Source organism: Schistocerca gregaria, chromosome X (assembly GCF_023897955.1).
Source record: "Schistocerca gregaria isolate iqSchGreg1 chromosome X, iqSchGreg1.2, whole genome shotgun sequence".
NCBI classification, from domain to species: domain Eukaryota; kingdom Metazoa; phylum Arthropoda; class Insecta; order Orthoptera; family Acrididae; genus Schistocerca; species Schistocerca gregaria.
The window spans coordinates 863,054,667-863,078,206 of record NC_064931.1 but is presented as its reverse complement, the minus strand read 5'-3'; the positions used below and the strand labels follow the sequence as shown (position 1 = coordinate 863,078,206).

Below are 23,540 nucleotides of genomic sequence, written 5' to 3'. Positions count from 1 at the left end.
GCTCTAGAAATACTGCTATAGTTTCCACATCTACGGCAGAAAGATGGCATGATAAGGGCTGAGTGTGACAACATACACAGGGCGTCACATTCACTAAGAGTGCTACCGCCATGGCCACTGTGTCACCTACTGAGCAGCGTCACTCAACAGTACGAAAATCTGGAAAGAACATGCTTATACGTTTCGTCGAAGTGTTTTATTGATCTTTCACACCTTATTGATTTATTAGCATAGCCACTGACTTCTTTGAACATTCTTTCAGTTTTATTATATACAGGCTCTCATGCCACTGTACATGGAGCATCCCTGGTTACGAAGTCTGTTCAAAAACTTCTATAACATTCGTTAATTTCACACCATTGGTGTGCTGGAGCAAAATGCAGTTGGCATCCCTGCACACACCTGCATTTAATGTGTAATTTGTGTCCCACAATTTGTGAATGTGGAGATGGCAAAGTTAGGAGGAGGAATGCATCTGCATCAAATTTTGCATGAAACTCGAGAAACTCTTTACAGAGAGACACCGAGTGATGCAGAAAGCCTATGGCGATGAGTGCTTAAGTCGTACTCGGTGATACGAATGGTTCAGATGGTCTAAAAATGGCTGGACAGAAGTTAAAGATGACCCTCATTCAGGATGTCAGTCTTCTAACTATGGTGCTTATGTCAGGAATGTCAATGAAATTGTGATCATCAATCGAGGACTGACTGACCGAGAGTTTGGAGAAGAATGTAACATTTCAATAGGATCGTATCGTGAAATCCTGATGCAACATCTTCGAATCTTTGTGTTGCTGCCAAGTTCATCCCACAGCTCATGCGTCAAGACCAGAAAGACCTTCACCTTGCAATCTGTGAAGAGCTTTCAGATCGCACAAATGAGAACAATATGTTCCTTAAGAGAAAATGGCTCTGAGCACTATGGGACTTAACATCTTAGGTTATCAGTCCCCTAGAACTTAGAACTACTTAAACCTAACTAACCTAAGGACATCACACAACAAACACCCAGCCATCACGAGGCGGAGAAAATCCCTGACCCCGCCGGGAATCGAACCCGGGAACGGGAAAATTCTGGGTTGTAATAAGCACTCTTCGCGAGAGAAATGCCTTGGTCCAAGGGCTGAATGTGGCTTGTCACATTTGGTGGAAAAAACTAAACCTTTCTGTTCCATTTCATCCAGAATCTTAAGCTTTACAAGTACATTTAGAGCTGTGTCTCCTCTTTGCCATGTTACGTTCAGATCCCACATGTTACAGGCAGCCCATATTTATGTTTTTACAACAACGTAGTTCCTTGGACTCACTGACAACCCAGGGATGAAACTTCTCACTTGCATGCACATTACATACAATGACAACAATTACACACTGCTGTGTGCTCCAACGCAACACTTATAACTTTTTAACCCCAGGGGGAAATTTGGAGAAAGTTTGTAAAAAAAGTCCAGTTCCGTCCATACTGAACACACAAGGCATACTACTTATCAATCGGTCGAATTACTGCCAACAGCTGTTTGCACATTTCTTCATCAAAATTATTTGCCTCACCACAAATTTATGCAGATGGAAACTGGTGTCTTTTGGAACAGATACACCCAACCAGCAGAACAAATGAAGTCTTCAATGCCAATAGTTTTGCCAATCTCATTTGCTTTTGACTGAATCTTAAGGCCACTTAGAGGTATATTAGATGCACGCATACGTTTGAACCATTCTAGCCGTAATGTCTCAATCTGTTTATACTTAGCACTACGAAGTCATTTAAATTTGTTTCTGGAAATTGCTGCAGCAGGTAGAAGTGCATTTGGGAATTCCAAACTGCTCTGCAATTGCGGTTTTCTTTGTAATATGGTCCATTTCATCTAGACCTTAGGCTTTAGTAGTACATTTAGAGCCACCTCTTTCCTCTTTACCATGTTTCACGTGCTACCGTTTCTAGATTTTTATTCAGTATTCTAACTCAGTCTGGCTATGGCTCAAAGAACATCTGGCACTGACTATGTTTCCAATTGTTAATGCAAACATTATTGGATTTATTTAAATTTACTGTACACGGTGATTGTTGAGGCGATAATTGCAGCTGCAAACCTACAATACACTAGAAATGAGCCAACAATGGGTACTTAGCTTTTTTTTAGAAAAAAATAATACTGAAGAATATTGTTAACATCAGAAGCTTGTGTTACAACGAAATTTAATTATTCTATGGACGGAAAGATTTCACAAGTGATCTCAACCCATGAAACTTCCCATAAGAACTGTTATATTCCTGCCAGGGCCAATATTTTTTTTGCATTAACTGCAAGTTTATCTTGAGCAAGTTCACACTAATGAGGTTTTATTATTATTGTTGTTGTAGCAGTAGCAGCAATAATAATAATAATAATAATAATAATAATAATAATAATAATAATAATAATAACACAGCTGGCCACAGGAATTTTACTTTGTAATTTTTGTCTTCTTACCCTTTTACTTGCCCTACAAATAAGACATTTTTTCCTGTGAACTTCAAGGGTTCACAATTTTTATGTAGTCTAAATCATTATTAAAGTTCATATTTTTAGAATCAGATGTATCTTGTAGAACTTCACTATCAGAGACTTTGTGAAATATAAATTTTCTTGTAACCTTGTACCTAATTTTTTTTTTGTTCATTTTTCAGATTTCACTTAATCTTCCTTAAACACACTCTTCACTTTTTCCAGCTTTTAAAGGTATCCTGGTTCAATTCATTTTAATTAATATTATTGATATCTTCCTGTTCTCCTCCCAGTATTACTTTTTGGTGCTGCCTTTCAAAACAGCCAGACGTCATGTGAACTTCACTTGTGCTTGCCTATAGGTCACTGATTTTTACATTGTAGGCTTACAACTACAGCTCAAAACCACTGTATTTTCTTTGCTTGTGCTAGGTTCACATTCAAATGTGGAGTTCACTTCAACACACAAGAACCAACTAAAACAGATGGGTTGCTTATTTAGCCTTTTAGCGAAACCATTTGAATGAACAGCTTGTCCACAATAGTCAAAAAAATTATATAACATCTGCTTTATTAAAAGCTGTTGCTCTTTATTTGTTATTTTTTCAGGTTTTTGCAAGGTGAGCTGCTGATACTGGCTCATGAAACCCCTGATGCAACCTATTCCATCTATTTTATTCACATCCCAACTTCTCTGCATGCTTGGACAGGCATTTTGCATATTCATACGTCAGTCCATGGTTCATATTTTTAGCTTCTAATACTGTTAATTGCAAAGCTTACGATCTTCATCTGCAGTGAAAACTAGTTGATTTGTACAATTTTAGTGATGATATTTGGTGATGGTATTTGTTTAGTGTCAGCTTAATATCCATGCATTGCTATTTCTCAAGCTGTAAAAGCAGAATAGTGAACCTGAAATAGATATGCACCAGTTCTATGAGATGGCATGCTTCCATGGCATTTCCATATCTACATCCATACTCCGCATGCCACCTGACGGTGCGTGGCGCAGGGTACCTTGAGTACCTCAGTCAGTTCTCCCTTCTATTCCAGTCTCATACTGTTCGTGGAAAGAAAGATTGTCGGTATGCCTCTGCGTGGACTCTGATCTCTCAGATTTTACCCTCATGGTATCTTCACGGGATATACATATGAGGGAGCAATAAACTGCTCAACTCCTCGGTGAAGGTATGTTCTCGAAACTTCAACAAAAGCCCCTACCGAGCTACTGAGCATCTATCTTGCAGAGTCTTCCACTGGAGTTCATCTATAATCTCGGTAACACTTTCACGATTACTAAATGATCCTATAACAAAGCGTGCTGTTCACCGTTGGATCTTCTCTATCTCTTCTATCAACCCTATCTGGTACGGATCCCACACCAGTGAGCAGTATTGAAGCAGTGGTCGAACAAGCATACTGTAACCAAATTCCTTCGTTTTTGGACTGCATTTCCTTAGGATTCTTCCAATAAATCTCAGTCTGGCATTTGCTTTACCAATGATTAATTTTGTATGGGTATTCCATTTTAAATCACTCCTAATGCCTACTCTCACATAATTTATGGAATTAACTGCTTCCAGTTGCTGATCTGCTACATTGTAGCTAAATGATAACGGATTCTTCTTTCTATGTATTCACAGCACATTACACTTGTCTACATTGGGATTCAATTGCCATTCCCTGCACCATGTGTCAATTCGTTACAGATCCTCCTTCATTTCAGTACAATTTTCCATTGTTACAACCTCTCGATATACCACAGCATCATCCACAAAAAGCCTCAGTGAACTTCCGATGTTATCCACAAGGTCATTTACATATATTGTGAATAGTAATGGTCCTGCGACACTCCCCTGCGGCACACCTGAAATCACTCTTACTTCGGAAGACTTCTCTCCATTGAGAATAACATGCTGCGTTCTGTTATCTACGAATTCCTCAATCCTATCACACAGTTGGTCTGACAGTCCATATGCTCTTACTTTTTTCATTAAACGACTTTGGGGAACTGTATCAAACGCCTTGCGGAAGTCAAGAAACACGACATCTACGTGGGAACCTGTGTCTATGGCCACCTGAGTCTCGTAGACAAAAAGCACAAGGTGGGTTTCACACGACCGTCTTTTTCGAAACCCATGCTGATTCCTACAGAGTAGATTTCTAGTCTCCAGAAAAGTCATTATACTCGAACATAATACGTGTCCCAAAATTCTACAACTGATCGACGTTAGAGATATAGGTCTATAGTTCTGCACATATGTTTGACGTCCCTTCTTGAAAACAGGGATGACCTGTGCCCTTTTCCAATCTTTTGTGACACTACGCTCTTCTGGAGACCTACGGTACACCGCTGCAGGAAGGGGCGAGTTCCTTCGCATACTCTGTATAAAATCTAACTGGTATCCCATCAGGTCCAGCAGCGTTTTGTCTTTTGAACAATTTTAATTGTTTTCCTATCCCTCTGTCATCTGTTTCAATATCTACCATTTTGTCATATGTGCGACAACCTAGTGAAGGAACTACAGTGCAGTCTTCCTATGTGAAACAGCTTTGGAAAAAGACGTAGTATTTCAGCCTTTAGTCTGTTATCCACTGTTTCAGTACCATTTTGGTCACAGAGTGTCTGGACATTTTGTTTTGATCCACCTACCACTGACGTAAGACCAAAATTTCTTAGGATTTTCTGCCAAGTCAGTACGTAGAACTTTACTTTCGAATTTGTTGAATGCCTCTCGCATAGCCCTCCTCACATTACATTTTGCTTCATGTAATTTTTGTTTGTCTGCAAGGCTTTGGCTATGTTTATGTTTGCTGTGAAGTTCCCTTGCTTCCGCAGCAGTTTTCTAACTCTGTTGTTGAACCACAGTGGCTCTTCTCCGTCTCTTACTATCTCGCTTGGCACATACACATCTAATGCATATTGACGATGGTTTTGAGCTTTGTCCACTGATCCTCAACACTATCTGTACTCGAGACAAAACTTTTGTGTTGAGCCGTGAAATATTCTGAAATCTGCTTTTTGTCACTTTTGCTGAACAGAAAAATCTTCCTACTTTTTTAAATATTACGGCTGAAATCAATGCTGTAACTGCTTTATGATCGCCGATTCCCTGTTCTGCGTGAACTGTTTCAAATAGTTCGGGTCTGTTTGTCACCGGAAGGTCTAATATGTTATCGCCACAAGTCGGTTCTCTGTTTAGCTGCTCAAGGTAGTTTTCAGATAATGCACTTAAAAAATTTCACTGGATTCTATATCCCTGCCACCCGTTATGAACGTTTGAGTCTCCCAGTCTACATCTGGTAAATTAAAATCTCCGCCCAAAACTATTACATGGTCGGGAAAGCTAAGTATTTTCCAAATTTTCTTTCAGATGTTCTGCCACAACAGCTGCTGGGCCAGGGGGCCTACTGAGACATCCAATTACCATGTTTCAGCCTGCTTTAACCGTGACCTTCACTCAAATTATTTTTCACATTTCAGATCTCCATCAATTTCTTTCAATACTATTGCACTTTTTATCGCTACAGACACACCTCCCCCTTCACTGTCCAGCCTGTCTCTGCAGTGTACATTCCAATCTGAGTTTTGAATTTCATTACTGTTTGCATCTGATTTCAGCCAACTTTCCATCCCTAGTACTATGTGGGCATTGTGACTATTTATTAATGAGAGCAGTTCTGGGACCTTTCTATAGCTGCTCCTGCAGTTTACTATTGCAACATTAATATTGTCATTCCCTGTTGAATTTTGCCTACTGCTACCTTGTCGTATCTCAGTAGGCGTCCTGTCGGGCCTCGGGAGGGAGTTCTCTAACCTAAAACACCCACTCCGCTACCCTTGTAGCTGCTTCCTGCGTGTAGTGCACACCTGAACTATTCAGGGGGACCTTACATTTCTCCACTCAATAGCAGAGGTCGAGAAATTTGCACCCCAAATCTCTGCAGAATCATCTGAACCTCTGGTTTAAGCCTTCGACTCTACTCCAAACCAGAAGAGTGCGATCAGTTCTGGGAACAACACTACAAATAGTTAGCTCAGATTCCACCCCATGAGCGTGGCTTTCTGCCTTCACCAACTCCACCAGTCACCTGTATGAACTGAGGATGACCTCTGAACCCAGATGGCAGGAGTCATTGGTGCCGACACGAGCAATAATTTGCAGTCAGGTGCACCCAGTGCTCTCTATCACTGCTGGCAGGGCCACCTCCACATCTCTGATGAGACCCCTGGCAAGCAGACAGAGTGAACACTGTCCTCCTTCCCCAACCTTTCTACTATTTCCCTAAGGGGCTCAGTCACCCGCCTAACATTGGAGCTCCCAATCACTAATAAACCCCCTCCCCCCGTGTGCCTGCTCGGACCTTGCCGAAGTAGTGGTCATATGTCCACTCACAGGCAGAGTGGGCGATGCCAAATGGCCAGCCTCCACATTGACCCTCCACCTTGTGCGACGCTAACACCGTTGAACCTGCCACTCCCCTTGGGGAGAGGATGGCCCAACTGTGCCCGGTACCTGCGAAGATGTTTTAACAGCAGGGACTGTGGGTGAAGCATGTAACACTTGGGGTGTGCCATGCAACGCACCAGACTCCCTGCTGCCACTACACTCCGAGGAAACAGCCTGAAGACTGCTGACTGTGGCCATCAGCACATTCTGCTGTTTGCGAACAGTGGCGAGCTGCTCCTGCGTCCGTACACAGTGGTCACACATCCTATCCATCCTAAGAAATCAACAGTTTACTGTTGAGTGTTAAGTAATCAACTTAACTAGACTGCCAATTCACTAAAGGCAGCTGATAGCTGACTAAACTGTAGTTACTAGACACTTGTTGGAAACAATGAAAATAAGCACTAACTGTCTCTGACTGTATTCAAAACACGAAATCTAAGGAACACTATTACTAGTACTCAAAAAAATCTGCAATTTTTTCCTTCACTCTCCCCTTATTACAACACACTATTTTTTTAAGTTCACACCACATTACCCAATTCTAAAAGAAAAAAAAACTTATTTTGTACCTATTGTGCCATATAATGATATATTATTGCTGAAATAAGTTATGTAGATAGTCTGGGGACACACTTCAACTCTAAATGGTTTCCTGAAATCTGCATGTGCAGCCATTAAAGGTAAAGCACTGTTGCTTCTTTCAGAAAGGTGTTTAAAGTGGTTTATGGAATAATTAGATGTAGTATGTTATAAGCTGAGTGTATAAATTTCATTTGTCTCAAAATTAGGTAGCAAAAATGCACTCTTGGAACAGAACTGAGCTTTTACTTTTCCCATCACGAAACAACATTTATTGAAGACCAACAACACTTGTGAATAATAATGGAGGGAAATCCATAGTTATTTTCCTGTTGTGGTCAGTTAAACAGAAGTGTCAGTTGTGAGAAAGTCTAACTGTTGAAAGGTGTCCCTAATTGAAAAGATGACACACATCACCAGGTTTTGGTTGGTTGAATGACTGGGGGTAAGGGACTAAACAGTGAGGTCATCAGTCCCTCGCACCATGTTTCGGAGTACCCCCGTTGGAATCAGTTCAAAGGTCATAGAAGGAAAAATAGCATATGACACCCAATAAAACTGGACCTACCAACACACTGTGGTGTTCAAAATTACCTCTGGGCCGAAGAACCATTCCTTTACATTATAGCATACATCCAATATGGGTCTAAGGCCTTAATGAATGTCTAGGACAATGCACTGCTCTGAGGGGAGTCCATTAGTACTTTGTGTTCACAACCTAACCTCCTCCAACCTAACCATCCTCAGACAGGTATTCAGCATACCGGCAGGAAGATGACATGCCACACAAGTGATCTTCCAATGTCTGTGGTACAGCCTGTATGTAGTCCATGGGGCTCTTAAAAATTCCACACATGTATGCAACAATCAAAAACTAAAGAATTCGTTAGCAAAATTTCTGACAAAGTGCACTGATGGCCCCAATTTTATAGAAGGTTAGGCTTCTGTGGTATATCTTATCAAGATAGGACGAACTAATTAAATTAACACTTTATAAATCTTTAGATTAAAAGAATGCATGAGAATGTACCAAAATTGAGGACAATTTAATGATGACAATATCATAACTTAACTGTACTAACATGCACATCATCATCAATACTTAAACTAAAAATCATACAGAACATGCTCTAACCAACCAAGACACTTCTTGTTTGGATCAGTGTGCACAACAAACTGTAGAAGAAAACAAACAAAACCTTTTACAGTAGGAAAATAAAAATTCTAAACTGATTACCCAAAATTTCTATTAAATACCACCACCACCATACAACGATATGATTGTGTTACACTAATGTGTATCACATAATTATCTTATGCTTCACTTTGGAATAAATAACTACTTCCATACAATGATATTTTTTTGTAAATGTGTTGAAAAATTCTCACCCATAATATATGGATCATCAATCAGTGGGTAGAAGAAGTCCGTCGTCTGTAGCAAAAATAGTCGATGTCGGGGAAGAGTAATTACAGCTGAGTCTAAACCTGCATCTGAAATAAATTTCATTATACAAATGAGAAAATGAGAAATATGATTTTTAGGAAGCACTCTGCAATAAATTATCAATGGTGATAAATCAAGACAACACAATCTGTACAAACATTTAAGACACCAATGTAGGTGCGAGTCATGTACTGATACAAATGGTAGAGAAAGTTTTGACCCCTGTTTGATATGTGCTGCCTATCCTAAGACTGATGTGTCATTAGCCAGCTGATTCAAATGAAGAAAGATGAAGGTTAACATCCCACTGAGGATCTCATTTTAGAGCACCCAAACCCTCTGCCATACACTAGACAGCTTGCAGAGTATATGTACTATCGTTTGTGGAAATTGCAACATCAAGTAAAAGCATGAATTCAATTTATTTAATACCACAGGTTAGGTGCATGAGAAGTAACAAATGATTAACTTTTCAAATCTGTACATGTCCTTTGAGCCCTACTATTCAGTATGACGTGTGGCCACCATGCATTGCAAATAGAGCAGCTATATGCCATGGCATTGAATCAGTAAGCTTCTGAATACATTCCTGAGGGATTTCCTCCACACAGTTTGTATCCGAGCCCACAAATCTGTGACACCAGTTACTAGTAGACTGTGATGCACCAGGTGTCTACCAACCATATCCCAGACACGTTCGATGGGTGACATTCTGGGGAACATGCAGGACAGGGAAGCAATGGTACAAGTCACTCTTTGAACAAGACCTGTACATTCCTAACAACATGTGGCCGGGCATTGTCCTGTTGAAATGCGACCTGTGGAGATGCCTGAAGCAGGGGGAGTACCTCAGGCACCACAACCTCCATTAGGTACCAGTTGCTGCTCAAAGTGCCCGCAATACACATGACGCAGGATCGGTTGTTGTAACCAAGGACGCCCCAAACCATCACACCAGGTGTTTGTTCGCTATGCCGCTCCACAATGCAGCCCTCCATGCTGTGCTCACCACAGTACCGCCAGACACGTATGTGACCATCACAGTGGGCATGTTGAAGCAGGACTCATCTGAAAAGATTACGTGTTTCCACTCAGCAGCCCAGTGAGCATTCACATGACCATTGCAGTTGAAGGAGCTTGTGGTTTCTGGGTAATGGAACCTGACGTAATGGCATGCGTGCAACCAGTCCAACCTGCAGCAGACGGCGACGAACAGTCGATGCAGGCAAGTTTGCACCTGTTGCAGTGTTCCAGCAATGAGCCAACATGTGGATTACAGTCTGTGATGGCCATGAGGACGAGATAATCATTCCATGCTGTGGTCGTGTTCCGTGGTCGAGTTCCCACTCATCGCTGCGTATGACATTCCTCTATCCACTGCTTCCACAGACACAAGACCGTCGTAGCAGTATGCCCTGTGCGAGCCAAAATGTCACAGTATGACATGGATGGATGGATGGATATGGTGTTATGGGTGCTTAACGGTGTAGTCTTTAGTGCCCAAACGGAAACAGCGGCGGACGAGTGTCACTAAAATGCAGCAAGTGCAAAAATAGGACTAAAATTAAAGGTGACAATCTACATAGGCAGTGTGCATGTCAACAGTAGCAAAGTGGAAAGCAGCACAAACAGGTGAACTGCAAGAGAACGTAGGGGAAGGGGTTAAAATTAAACACATAGCACGTGTTTGGATCTGGCCTATTACAAGAATAAAAAGGAGTGGTCAGCCACTCGGCAACACACTAAAAATTCCAACCTAAAATTTTATGCTGAAGCCCAGAAACATCACAGTACAATAAGTACCTTAAAACTTTTTTGACACTCATCGGCTAAAATTGAGGGCAGATCCCCACTAATATTAACTTCCGCCCTGACAGAACGATATAAATCACACTAAACTAAAATGTGGCGTAAGTGATTCGTACGCCACAGGCATCACACAGCGGGGTTCCTCTCGCCGTAGTAAGAAGGCGTGCATAAGAGAACGGTGCCCTATGCGAAGACGTCTAAGGGTCACTTTGTCATGCCTAGGTGACCGACAGGCGGAACTCCACGGCTGGATGGTGGGTTTCACCAACCGCAGCTTATTTTCCCTCACTGCCAGCCATTCCTCCTCCCACTATTTCATATACTTCCGCCACAGCACAGAAACAACACCTTGCAAAGGAATAGAACATTGTGTCACCTCCGGTAATCTGCAGGCGTCCTTGGCAGCTCTATCAGCTTGTTCATTTCCCCGTATGCCCACATGCCCTGGCACCCAGCAAAAGGACACTTGTTTGCCCTGTTGTTTGAGGACGTACAGTTTGTAGTAAATCAGCTGTTCCAACTTCTCCGCTGGGTACAGGTTCTGCAGTGACTGTAATGTGCTCAGTTAGTCAGAGCAAATTAGGAAGTGTTTGCCCTGAGTACACCGCATCTGCTCCAATGCCTTCAGGATCATGTGAAGTTCTGCGGAAAAAACAGTGTATTCCTGAGGAAGGCAAATCCTGACGACACATTCGGGGAACACTACTGAGCAGCCAAGAAAATCCCCCAGTTGGGATCCATCAGTGTAGACTACTGTAAAATCATGATGCCTATCTAAAATGTTAAAAAACAAAGATTTGAAAGTAAAATCTGATGTACAGTCTTTCTTAAAATTTGCCAAATCTAAAATCAGTGTGGGCCAAGGTGGATATCTGCTCCAACCTCGATGTGAAACATAAAAACCTGCCACACCCATCTCTAAAATGCAATCCTTTGCATAAATACCATAGGGCCTTGTTGCTCGTTGCCGGTTGCGAAAAAGCCTTTCCAGTGGAGGCCGAGCAACAGTGTGGTATGCAGGTGTGTATGGCACACCTTTTGTAGACGCCGCAGGAGGTGAAGTGGCGGTTCACCTGCCTCTGCACAGAGGCTCGGTATGGGGCTCGCTCTGAACGCCCCAGTGGCCAACCGAATCTCCTCATGGTGTAACACATCCAACAGCTTCAAACAAGTGGGTCTTGCAGACCCATACACCGTGCATCCATAATCAAGACGGGACCGCATGAAGGCTCTGTAAAACCGGAGCAGACAAGTCCTGTCTGCTCCCCATGTGTGGTGACTAAGACATTTTAAAATAGACAGCACCTTAAGAGACCGTTTTTTCAGTTCCTTAATGTGTGGCAGCCACGTAAGCTTAGAATCAAAAGTGAGGCCCAGAAACTTCACCGTGTCTTTAAAATTCAGAACGGTGTCCCTCATCCTCAACTCAGGCAAGTCAAAAATGGATCGAGAACGGTTAAAAGAACACACACCTTATCAGTTGAAAACTTAAAAACACTCTTCTGTGCCCATTCATCCAAACGTCGCAGAGTGAGTTGCAACTGACGAGTCGTCGTTGCAAGGCTTGAAGAGCAAAATACAGAGAAATCGTCCACAAACAAGGAACACTGCCAGGACTTTTCACAACAGACGTAATACTATTAACAGCAATAGCAAAGACCGTCACACTTAAAACACTACCTTGAAGGACACCATTCTCTTGTTCAAAGTGACTAGACAGTAAGCCTCCGACTCGGTACCAAAAATAACTTGGCGACAGAAAGGACTGAATAAAATTGAGAAGACATCCACGAAAAACCCATTCGTGGAGCTGCCTGATGATAAGATGCCTCCAAGTAGTGTCATATGCCTTTTCAATGTCAAAAAATATTCCCAAGAGGTGATGATGGTGTAGGAAAGCCTGTTGTATAGCTGCCTCCAGAGTTGTCTGGATTCTAACATCCAGACAAGGCGGCGGTTGACCATCCGCTCCAAGGTCTTTCCCACGCAGCTAGTGAGGGCAACACTATGGTAACTACCAGGGCATGTGCGGTCTTTCCCAGGTTTTAAAAGAGGAATTAAAACTGCTTCACGCCACGAGTCGGGGAAGTGACCGGACATCCAAACAAGATTAAAAAGTCGGAGGAGGATTTCTTTATTTCTCCCTATGAGGTGCCGCAGCATGCTATAGTGGATTCTATCCTGACCAGGGGATGTATCAAAAGCCCCACACAATCCAGAATCCAGTTCCCACATGGAAAATGGGCAGTCGTACTCTTCTGTATTGGGTGAGCGAAAGTCAAAACTGCTCCTCTCAGCAGCCACTCTGTGGGGCTGAAAAGCTGGATTCTGTCTGGTGATGGCAGTAATCGCTGCAAAATGAGCCACCATAGACTGGGCAATATCTTTTGAGGTCGTTTGGAGAGTAGCATTCCACATTACAGCAGCCACAGGGCTCCTCCCACCTCTCCCAGAAATCCTCCTGATGGTTTCCCATACAATGGAACTTCGTGTAGAAAGATTAATGGTGTTCAGGAGCTGCTGCCACGACCTCTTCTTGCTCTCTCGAAAAATCTGACGACATTTTGCCCTCGCCACCCGAAAGGCTGCAAGGTTCTCTACAGTTGGCCGACATTTGAACCTACGCAGAGCTGCCAGCCTAGCCCTGATTGCAGAGTGGCATTCGTCGCTCTACCAAGGGACAGGCTGCCGCTTCGGTTGTCCCGTGGACTGTGGGATGGACGCTTCACTCGCGTGGTGGATCACTTCAGTAATATGATCCACCCATTCCTGGACACTGACCCGATGTTCAAACTGGGCTTGTTGACTATACAGTGCCCAGTTGGCTCTAGCGAGCACCCATCGAGGCGGTTTCCTTTCCGGTTTCACTGCATGTGGCAGGTGAATCCAAATGGGGAAGCGATCGCTGCCGTGTAAGTCATCAACCACTTCCCATGCAGCAGTGTGGGCGATGGCTGGAGAGCAAAGCGATAGATCAATGGCAGAGAACGACCCAGTTGCAATGCAAAAATGCGTGCTTTTACCTGTATTTAGCAAATAGGCACTCGAAGACAGAAGAAGCCTCTCCATTGCTCTACCCCTGGGGCAAGTACTCACAGAGCCCCGAAGCATATTGTGTGCATTACAATCACCACAGAGGATGAAGGGGTGAGGGAGCTGTGTAAGATCACCGAGAGCCTCTTCGCCGAGCACATCATGTGGGGGCAGGTAAAGCGAACATACTGCCAGCATATGACGCACATGTACTAATATTGTAACTGCCTGTAAATTCGTCGTGAGGAAGAGAGGCGAGGAGTGGTAGTCGGTGTTGACGACACTCGGTCCACTCAGGTCGTCCTTTTTGTGGAGGACATAACCACGTAGCTCAGGGGTGTATGTTGCACTGAAATTTGTCTCTTGCAGACATACACACACAGGTCTATCCTGAATCAATAGACGTAGTTCCTCCACAAGTGTCCTGAACCCTTGCAGGTTCCATTGCAATATGGGAGCCATCACGGTGGTTGTATTTTCTGCCTCTCTTTCCGCCGAGGTGGGGAGACTGCAGCAGATGGAGGCTCAGTCTTCGGGAGAGATGATTGCCCCATATTCTCAGACTCCATCAGCTCTCGGGAAGAGTCTGATGAAGTGTCTAGTGGGACCACATTAACATGATTCGATTTAATCTGTTGGTGCTGCTTGACGTGTGCTTTCCTTTGTTTAGGGGGCTTTGCTAGAACTGGAGCAGGGGTGTTTATGACCATGCTGGGCTTTGGAACAGCCTCAGCAATCTGAGATGCCTGGGGCTCTTCAATGTTAGCTACTGTACCTTTCTCTGCTGTTCAAGGAGGGGCTACAAGCTCTAATACACTTGCTGCCTTGCAAGTGCACTGACACGTGCATGTGTTCGTGCCAACACTAACAACCTCCATCTGTGTAGACGCATTGACATTTGGAGGCGGCTTCTGAACAATGGAAGCAAAAGACTTAACGAATGTGGGTGGCTGCGTGGCCTTAAATATGTTTTTGGCTTCACTGTTGGGGATACACTTAGTTGTTTTTATTTCTTGTATTTTATGTTCCTTTAGGAAGATTCTACAGTCCCTACTCCAAACAGGGTGGCTTTCAGAACAGTTTATACATCTGACAGGCGACGAACAGTCAATTCCGTCATGGGCAGCCTTACTACAGTTGCCACACATCGCCTCTCCTTTAGACCCTAGAGTTGTATGCTCAAAATGCTGGCACTTAAAACAGCGCATTGGGTTTGGGACATACGACCGGATGTTTAATCAAAGAAATCCTGCCTTGACGTGTTCTGGGAGTTTGGGGGTATTGAAAGTAAGAATGAAGGAGTCAGATTTCACCAGGTTCCCATCCACCATTTTCATGATGTTCTGAACGTCAACAAATCCCTCCTGAGCCCGCCCACTCTTTAATTCTTCTACAGGACTGTCAACGAGATCCCTACAGGTAACAACACCCTTACTGGAGTTCAAGGTGCTGTGAAGCTCTGTATCGATTGTGTATTCCCAAGCTTTTAGCTATTTGAAGGTTAACTGCTTGCTGAGCAGTTAATGTTTCAACAAGCAGTGGCCCATTCCATAAACGCTTCACTGATTTTAAAGTTCCAGCTATTCCTTCTAGACCCTTTTGGATATAGAAAGGCAAAACTTTTCAAAGGAACCCTCTTTCCTTTTTATAATTAAAAACACATTCTGGTTTTCAGTATGTGCTCTGTTACTCTGAACTGCTGTACGTTTGCTGACGCCTGAGTCAGAAGGACTGGCTAATCTAGTCCTCTTGTTGGATTGGGCGGTAGTGCCTACCAGCGGTCCACCCATCCCACTGGCCAACGAAAAATTGGCAGAAGGAAAAGAGGAAGAATCGTGGTATCCATGGTCGTCCCACGAGCACCTAGGGAAACTTATGTCCATCCAGACAGAGCCGCGCATGCCTGGATAAGCTTTGTACAACTGAGGTGCGGCAGGTTCCTCAGAGGTTGCCCGGTAGCAACTGTTCCACCTCAACAGCCATGCATCTTATCGGCACCCAGCACACCTTAAGATTGAAGGTTTTTTTTATAGAGGTATGCACCATCCTCGTGATCCAGGCAATCAAGCCAAGATCCCCGGTCCCTACAACACACAACGTTCCACCGTTGCGCCACACGGTGGTCGCTGAAGCATGCCCAGAGCTTACGGTATCAGCAGACTGGCGGCGCACACCAGTCCACAGCTCACAGTATGACAACCCCGTTTCCAGGAGAACAATCATTCTGCCCCATTCGAACTAACTCACATGCTGATATAGCTCCCTTTGATGTCAACGAGGCATATTGGCACTCAATGTATTGTTTCCACCTTGTGACAGCTCTGCACTGAGTACACTAGGCAGAACACCGACCCTGTCTGACCGACATGAGAGGGCTCTGCTCGACCTACGTGTACCCCATCTTGCTGCAAAACATAAGACATATTGCTTGCACACCGGTCGCCACTTCCACAAAGTGTGGCGCTATTCGGGTCATTCCTTCTCGGTGTTGTACTTTGCACAAACGGTAGTGTATTTTGATGTGGAACTGGGTAGTTCGTTTTCAGAGGAACTAATTATCCATGCATTCACCTTCGAGTTATTTAAGACAACAATAAAAAATTCTTAGAATGAGTGGCTGGACAGAGACTTTAATTTCACTCTTCTGAATACACTCAATATTTAGATTTAAATGTTGACTAATCTGAAACTGTGTTACAATAACACAGTGCAAAGAAGTTTAAAGTGTTACTACCAAAACACCACAAATAAAAACCCCAATAGCATAGGTCATGATCATAAGAAGTAATAATGGAAACTTCCTGAACTGATAGAAAACAATGATTTCACTAAAAAGCTAAAGTGGAGCTGCCCAAGAAATTTCATACAGTGAATAAATAAATTAAAGGAATTATAACTCCTTTACAAGTAGTTAATTTTATTTTTAATGATGAAAGTTCTTCACAGTCTACTAACAGTCTTAGACGGGCAGTTCTGATAAGGACTCTCTCATTAGGTACTTGGCTACAATTCAGATTGAATAAATTAGAAACGAAACTAGCTGTTTCTTTGTTGTAGGAAACACACAGATATACTTAAGTGAATTAGAAACAATACAAAATCTCAGTCAGGATGTCTAGCCTGATATTTGGCTTCAAAACCTACCAAATGCAGGTCCAGTGGTTTTTCAACACTTAGAGAAGGCCAGATCTTGGAAAGCTGGTGGTGATTGCATACAACGCCTAAGTTAGGTTCAATAGAATTTGGTGTCATTTCTCACGCAGCCTTCATAGATTCTAGAGGTGGGTAACTAGTGTGTTTTATTTCTTTCCCTTCCAAGGACACAATACTACAATAATATTTGAATATGGCATCTACAGAGTTCAGAGGACACATTTCATTTCACAAGAAAATCAATGAATTTTAAGATTAGTGACTTTTCTGGTGTTATGGATACCACAGGTACGTGACTTGATGAATTTGTTGGTTAATGTTGAACAATCCATGCCAATAACAACCCTATGATGGCCAAGTATTAACAAAGAAACAACTGCCCCAACAAATAAATCAAATATGTTTAAGTACTTTATTTCATCTGGGATGTGGATAATACTGGCTGAAGAATACATAAGTCATGTGGATTTCATCTCAGCAGCCTTGGGAAACAATTGCTCCCAAATAAATAGGAAAATATCAGCACACATCTTCAAGCCCACAAGCATTTGGATCAGATTAAATTCAATTTTCGTTCCATACACCCAAAAATCAGATTATTCTCATTGGGATGGAGGATGACAGAAATTAAAAAAATTGAATATCATACTCACTTCCCTGATCATCTGTCAGGTGATTGTCAAGAATACATTAAACTGGAACTGCTAATATTTACAGAATTAAAACACTTCCAGACAAACACAGTTACGCACTTTTAATAAATTTATCAAACACAAAATACCTAATCTTGACTGTTGCAACTAAGTGCTGTCAAAACTGAAATCTAAAAGACGTTTTTACTTAAGCTGGTCTAACAGTCCCTCTTAAGATACTCATCTACAGAGTAGGAGTTGCCTCTCAGAAAGTCTTTCAAACACTGTTTAAACTGTGTTTTATCTGAAAACAAGTCTTTGATGGTTGCTGGCAGTTCACTGAAAATGTGTGTTCCTGAATATTGGACCCCTTTTTAGACCAAGGTAAGTGATTTTAGCTTTTTGCGTAGAATGTTCTTATTCCTTGTGCTGATACTATATATTGAGCTATTGGTTGCAAATTGATACTTTTGCAACAAATTTCATTAAGGAATAAATAGACTGAGAAGTAGTGGTTAGAATATCCAGTTCCTTGAGCACACTTCTACATGATCATCTTGAATTTACACCACAAATGAGTCATATTACACACTTTTGCACTCTAAAAACTTTGACTTGGTTTCACGAGTTACCCCACCCAGAATATGATCCCATATGACAATAGAATCAAAGTACGTAAAGTATGCAAGTTGTTTTATATTTATATCTGACATCATTTACATTGCAAATACAGACTTGTTAATGTGCTTCAGCAATTCTTTGGTATGTCCAGCAACCTGAATTTATTACCGAGTTGTAATCCCAGAAAGTTAGCACTGTCAATATCTTCAATCTGCACGTCTTCATATGTTATACACATGCTGGAATGAAATCTCTTATGAGTTTTGAACTGCATATAGTGGGTCTTTCCAAAGTTTAATGACAGTGAATTAACTTTAACCCATTTATGAATGTCACTGAAAATTTAATTAGCAGCCATTTCTAAATCTGTACTTGTTATTTATTGCCATGTTTGTATCATCTGCAAACAAAACAAACTTTGCATCTGGAAATGTAACAGATGATAGGTCATTAATGTGCACAAGAAAAAGCACCTGACCCAAGATTGAACCTTGAGGAGAACAACATGTAATTAATTCCCTATCAGATGAAGATTAATTGCTTACTGCTCAGGTATTTCACAGCAACACCCTTTGTTTCCTGTTAGGTAGGACTAAAAATTTTGCTGCACCGCCAGTGACATCACAATATTATAATTTACTTAAGAGAATGTTGTGATTCACACAGTCAAAGGCTTTCAACAGATCACAGAAAGTGCCAGTAGCCTCTAACCTGCTATTTAATGAATTAAGAACATTCTCACTGTACTTGTAAAAAGACTTCTCTATATTGGAACAAAGAAGGAGCCCAAACTGTAACTAGGACAATATTAAATAACTTTCAACAGTTACTTAACTAGTACTATGTCATTTTAAATAGCTTGTTGGAACCTGAAAAATGATGTTCAGTGTACACAGATTAAAGGTATTAGGAATCAGTTGATTATCACAATGAAAACACTGATACTTATAATACGTAATGCTGATAAACGACATGCTACTGCTTGAGTCTAGAAAAAGACAATTTACCATGTAATTTTATTGACAAATCTAGGTGTTTAAATAATAACTCTTTCAAATATTGTGTAAGAGGAATCCAATTATAGTTTGAGAGACGAGTCTTCAGTGCTAGAGCTCAGTAGTGGTTTTACACTGCCTAGCAACCACAGGTAGGGACTGCACTTTAACAGGTAGCAGGAGCCATGTTGCCACTCTGTAAATATCATGCACACATGCCTGAAAGTACCAGTGAGTGTCATTTGCAGCCAGTTCTGTTGTTTCATCTTTTGCCTGAGCAGTTCAGTTCGTAGTTAATTTTGTTTTTAGTGTTTATTTGCTTCTGTTTTGTTCTAAACAATGCCTACATGATGAGTAGTGACAGCCCAACATTTTAAGTGAAACAAAAAAAGAAAATTGTGCTACACATCCTGGGCCATGAATTCATGTGTCTGGTGAAGCAATACTTTAAGAAAGAAAATGAGAAAGGATGAGTCCGTACTTCTTTTGAGCAGGTTCTTAATTGGACTGCAACAGCACTGAAAACCAAGGACACTGTTGTAATGATAGGGAAAGAACAATACAGTATAGAGGAGTGTGGTGAGTGGCACAAGGCTGCACATTCCAGGAAAGAAGCAGCCAAGAGAAGCAAGTGACAAGTTTGGATAATTTCGAGAGATACCTTTTGTTGTCTTGTATACATACATAAGAAGGGAACATGTTGCTCTATCTAAATTGCTGATGACACTTCAAAAGACATTTTTTTAAACAAAGCATACAGTGCTGAGACATAGGCGTCAGCTATTCAGTGTTTAATGGACACAAAATATTAATGAAAAGGACAGGTGTAATCACATGGTGGTGCAGATTTCTGGAGAGGACCATGGGTGTGAGATTTGAAAATACAGTGTGGATAGATGAAACCTGGATTATCACCAGCTGCTCATTACAGAGGCTGGATTGATGGAACGCCTGAGGGGACCATGACAGTGTCTGTTGAAAAAGGAGGTGAATTCATATTTTACAGACAGACATTTTTGTATGAAACTGATTGTTAATGTTTCATTCAAAAAAGACATGTGACTGACACAAAGAGATAAACAGTCTAATTTTTTCAAAAGTGGGTCAAGATATCACTTATGACAACTCTGACAAATCCATCAGGGATTGTAATGGGTAATTCTCCGTATCACTCCATTGTTCATGGAAAGACACCAACTTTGCCAACAAAAACAATATTATTCAGTGGCTGAAATGGCACAAAGTGGATTTCAGAGATGATTTGAGGAAGTCTGGATTGCTCAAAATTGTGGCACAAAAGAAACAACAATTTCCAAGACGAGATCGCTGAAAGGTACGGGTGTGAAATTATTTGGCTTCCTACATTCTGGCATTACTTCCGTGTCATTTAAGGGGTATGGGTGCAAATAAAAAAGCTGAAAATCTTCTTGCAGCAGCTGTCAACCAAGTTACAAGTGAGATCTGGACAAAAAATGTAAACAGCGCTGTCAGTGTCATCAGAGAGGTAGCCAAAAACAATGCCCATGTGGAAGAATGTGTAGAAAATTATGCATTTGTGAGGGAGCAGTGTTAAGTTTCAGCAGTAATGAAGAAGACTCTTCTAAATTAGATTCTGACAATAATAAAGAATATAGCCAGGATTTTGTCAAGCGGGGTAAGGGGGGGGGGGGGGTCTGACTTATTGAAGGGAACCTTAACCCTTAAGTGGTTGCGCGGGGCGTTCAGAACACCCCAATCATCCTTATCGATGGATTATTACATAATGGATAGGAGTATAACATCATGCTCTTTGGTGCCTTTCTAGGACGGAATATGAAAGCTTTAAGTAACAATAGAATCTAGAATGGAAGTGCAAGTTCCAAGAAAATGTGCAACAATGTGCCCTGGGGTGGTGTTGGCACCCCGCACAACTATGTGCTGCGAGAAAGTGCACAGTTGTGTTCTGTAGCAGCTCATTGTATTTTATCGCTCTGTGCAGTTAAAAAAGCTATGGATCATTACGAAATAGAACAAGAAAGAGTGCAGAAGCTTCTGGAAGAAGTCTTACACGAAACTTCTGAAGGAGGAGAAAAGGAAGAGGAGGAAACAGACAGTTGTGAAGTTCTCTCTCATCACACGGAAACGGAGGATGAAGACAACCTGGAACCACAAGTGCAGCGGATAATGAAAGCAAGCATTTTTTTATTGGAAAGGATAAGGTTACAATATGAGTGAAAAGTTGTCCTAGTTGCAATGTAAGAACTAGAAGTGTAGACCTCATTATTCATCTCCCTGGTGTGAAAGCTATCGCAAAATCTGCTGTGAACTGTTTTCCGATATTTACTCGAATAAATGACATAACAATTAGAACGATTACATCATGCACAAGTATTTACGTACAACACATTGCATCAAATGTTACAAGAGACCATGATGCCAAACCAACAAATGAGGAAGAAATCAAATCTCTTCTGGGTCTTGATATTGGCTAGGCATTACTGGGCAGGACACCAAAATCTGGAAGACTTACTGGACACAAATTGTTTCTGAATTGCAATATTTCATGCAACAATGAGTTTACAGCACATTCGTTTCTTGTTGCGGTGTTTGAGATTCGATGATATTTGAGACAGACCACACGTAGAGAACTTAACAGCCTATCTGCATTCAGAGAAGTGTTTGAATTATTCATGTCAAACTGTTTCAGTAATTATACTGTGTCTGAATATACGATAGTGGATGAACAACTGGTTGCATTTAGAGACAAATATAGTTTCCGACACTATATATCAAGCAAGCCTGCGAAATATGTTTTGAGAATTTTCACCTTATGTGATGCAAGAAAATGGTATACTTTGGGGATGGAAATCTATGTTGGGAAACAGCCAGAGCGGCCCTTTGCATGGTCAAACTTGCCCAAGGAGATAGTAAATAGTATTGTACAGCCTATTGAAAATACAACGTGACACTAGATAACTGGTTTTGTTCCATACCACTAGATGAAGAGCTCCTGAAAAAGAAACTTACAGTAGTAGGAACTCTTAGAAAGAATAAGAGAAGCTCCCTCCAGGCTTTCTTTGCACAAGAGGTCGGGAACTTAAAAGCAGCCTTTTTAGATTCAGAAAGTCTATCACCATAGTTACATATGTGCCAAAGAACGGCATAAACTTTATTCTTTGCATCAAGACTGTGCCATTGACACTAACACTGCAGAGGAAATGAAATAGAAATTATAACAGTGTATAATAAGAAAAAAAACCAGGTATGGACACAATAGATGAAATGTGCACTACTTATTCAACCTGAAGAAAAACTAGACACTGGCCACTTGCCCTATTTTTCTGAATGATTGACATTGCTTGCATTAACGCCCGTATACACAAATAATAACAATGAGAGGATTTTCCGAAGAATGTTTTTACGTGAAATCAGGTCATTAGTAAACCCCATAGTGTGCAAGAGAGCAGCCACTCTCTCCCCGCCAAAACAAGTTAGACAGAAAGCCGCTAAAATGGCAGGAATTAAAGACAGCAACCATGCACCACCTTCTGAATAAAGAATACTTAAGCCCAGGTGCTGCATAGTTTGTCCTTTGAGTAAAGACATAAAAGTTAAATCGCACTGTGCTCAATGTTTGAAAGTTGTGTGTGGAAAGCACATGAGAAACGTAAGTGAAAAGTGATACGATTACGCAATCCTTGCAGCCAGTGATAGTGACTGATTCAATAAAATGTTTATTTGAGTTGACTGAACAAATGTTTAATTATATGTATAATGTCTTATACCTGTAATACAGTATGGAGAGTAACAGAAATAAACAAACAAAATATTGTAAGAAAATGGGAATTACTGCTTATGTTTCAAATAACCCAACTTAATACTAAAGTAATATTAAATGAAACAATAATGTACTGGGAGATAACATTATAAATAGCTAAAACTTTAAACATAGCTGCTAAGTTTCAGAGACTGTGTCAGAATTATATTGGAACAAATAAGACCTCGGTCACAAATATTAAGTCAAAATTGACCTGGTTTCGACACTACTATGAGCATCGTCTTCAGAATTAGACTAACTGTTCTAAAACATATTAGATACATAGTACATTAATAAAATTAAAGTTTGTACTGACTGGAAAAGATACAGTACATACAAGTCACATATTAAAAAAGATCTGAGCCGGAAAGGCATTGTCATGAACAGTTGTGAGATGGCGAGCCGCTAAGGACTGCTCGTACTGTGAACAAGGTTAGCTAGAAAGGAGGTTTTTGTCCTTAATGGGATTAGGTATTGGTATGAGTGTGGCTTCATGCCAGCCTCTGGGAAACATGCCCTCTGCCCAGATGCG

At 41.5% G+C, this 23,540-nt stretch overlaps 1 protein-coding gene across 1 annotated transcript in view; it reads right to left on the bottom strand.

Annotated features, from left to right (window-relative positions):
* LOC126298365 (selenide, water dikinase 1-like) overlaps positions 1-23,540 on the bottom strand; it is a 164,209-nt gene that overhangs the window by 101,377 nt on the left and 39,292 nt on the right. The window contains exon 2 of the mRNA XM_049989665.1: positions 8,912-9,016. Coding sequence (XP_049845622.1) covers positions 8,912-9,016 — 105 coding nt within the window. The remainder of the gene's footprint in view (positions 1-8,911; positions 9,017-23,540) is intronic.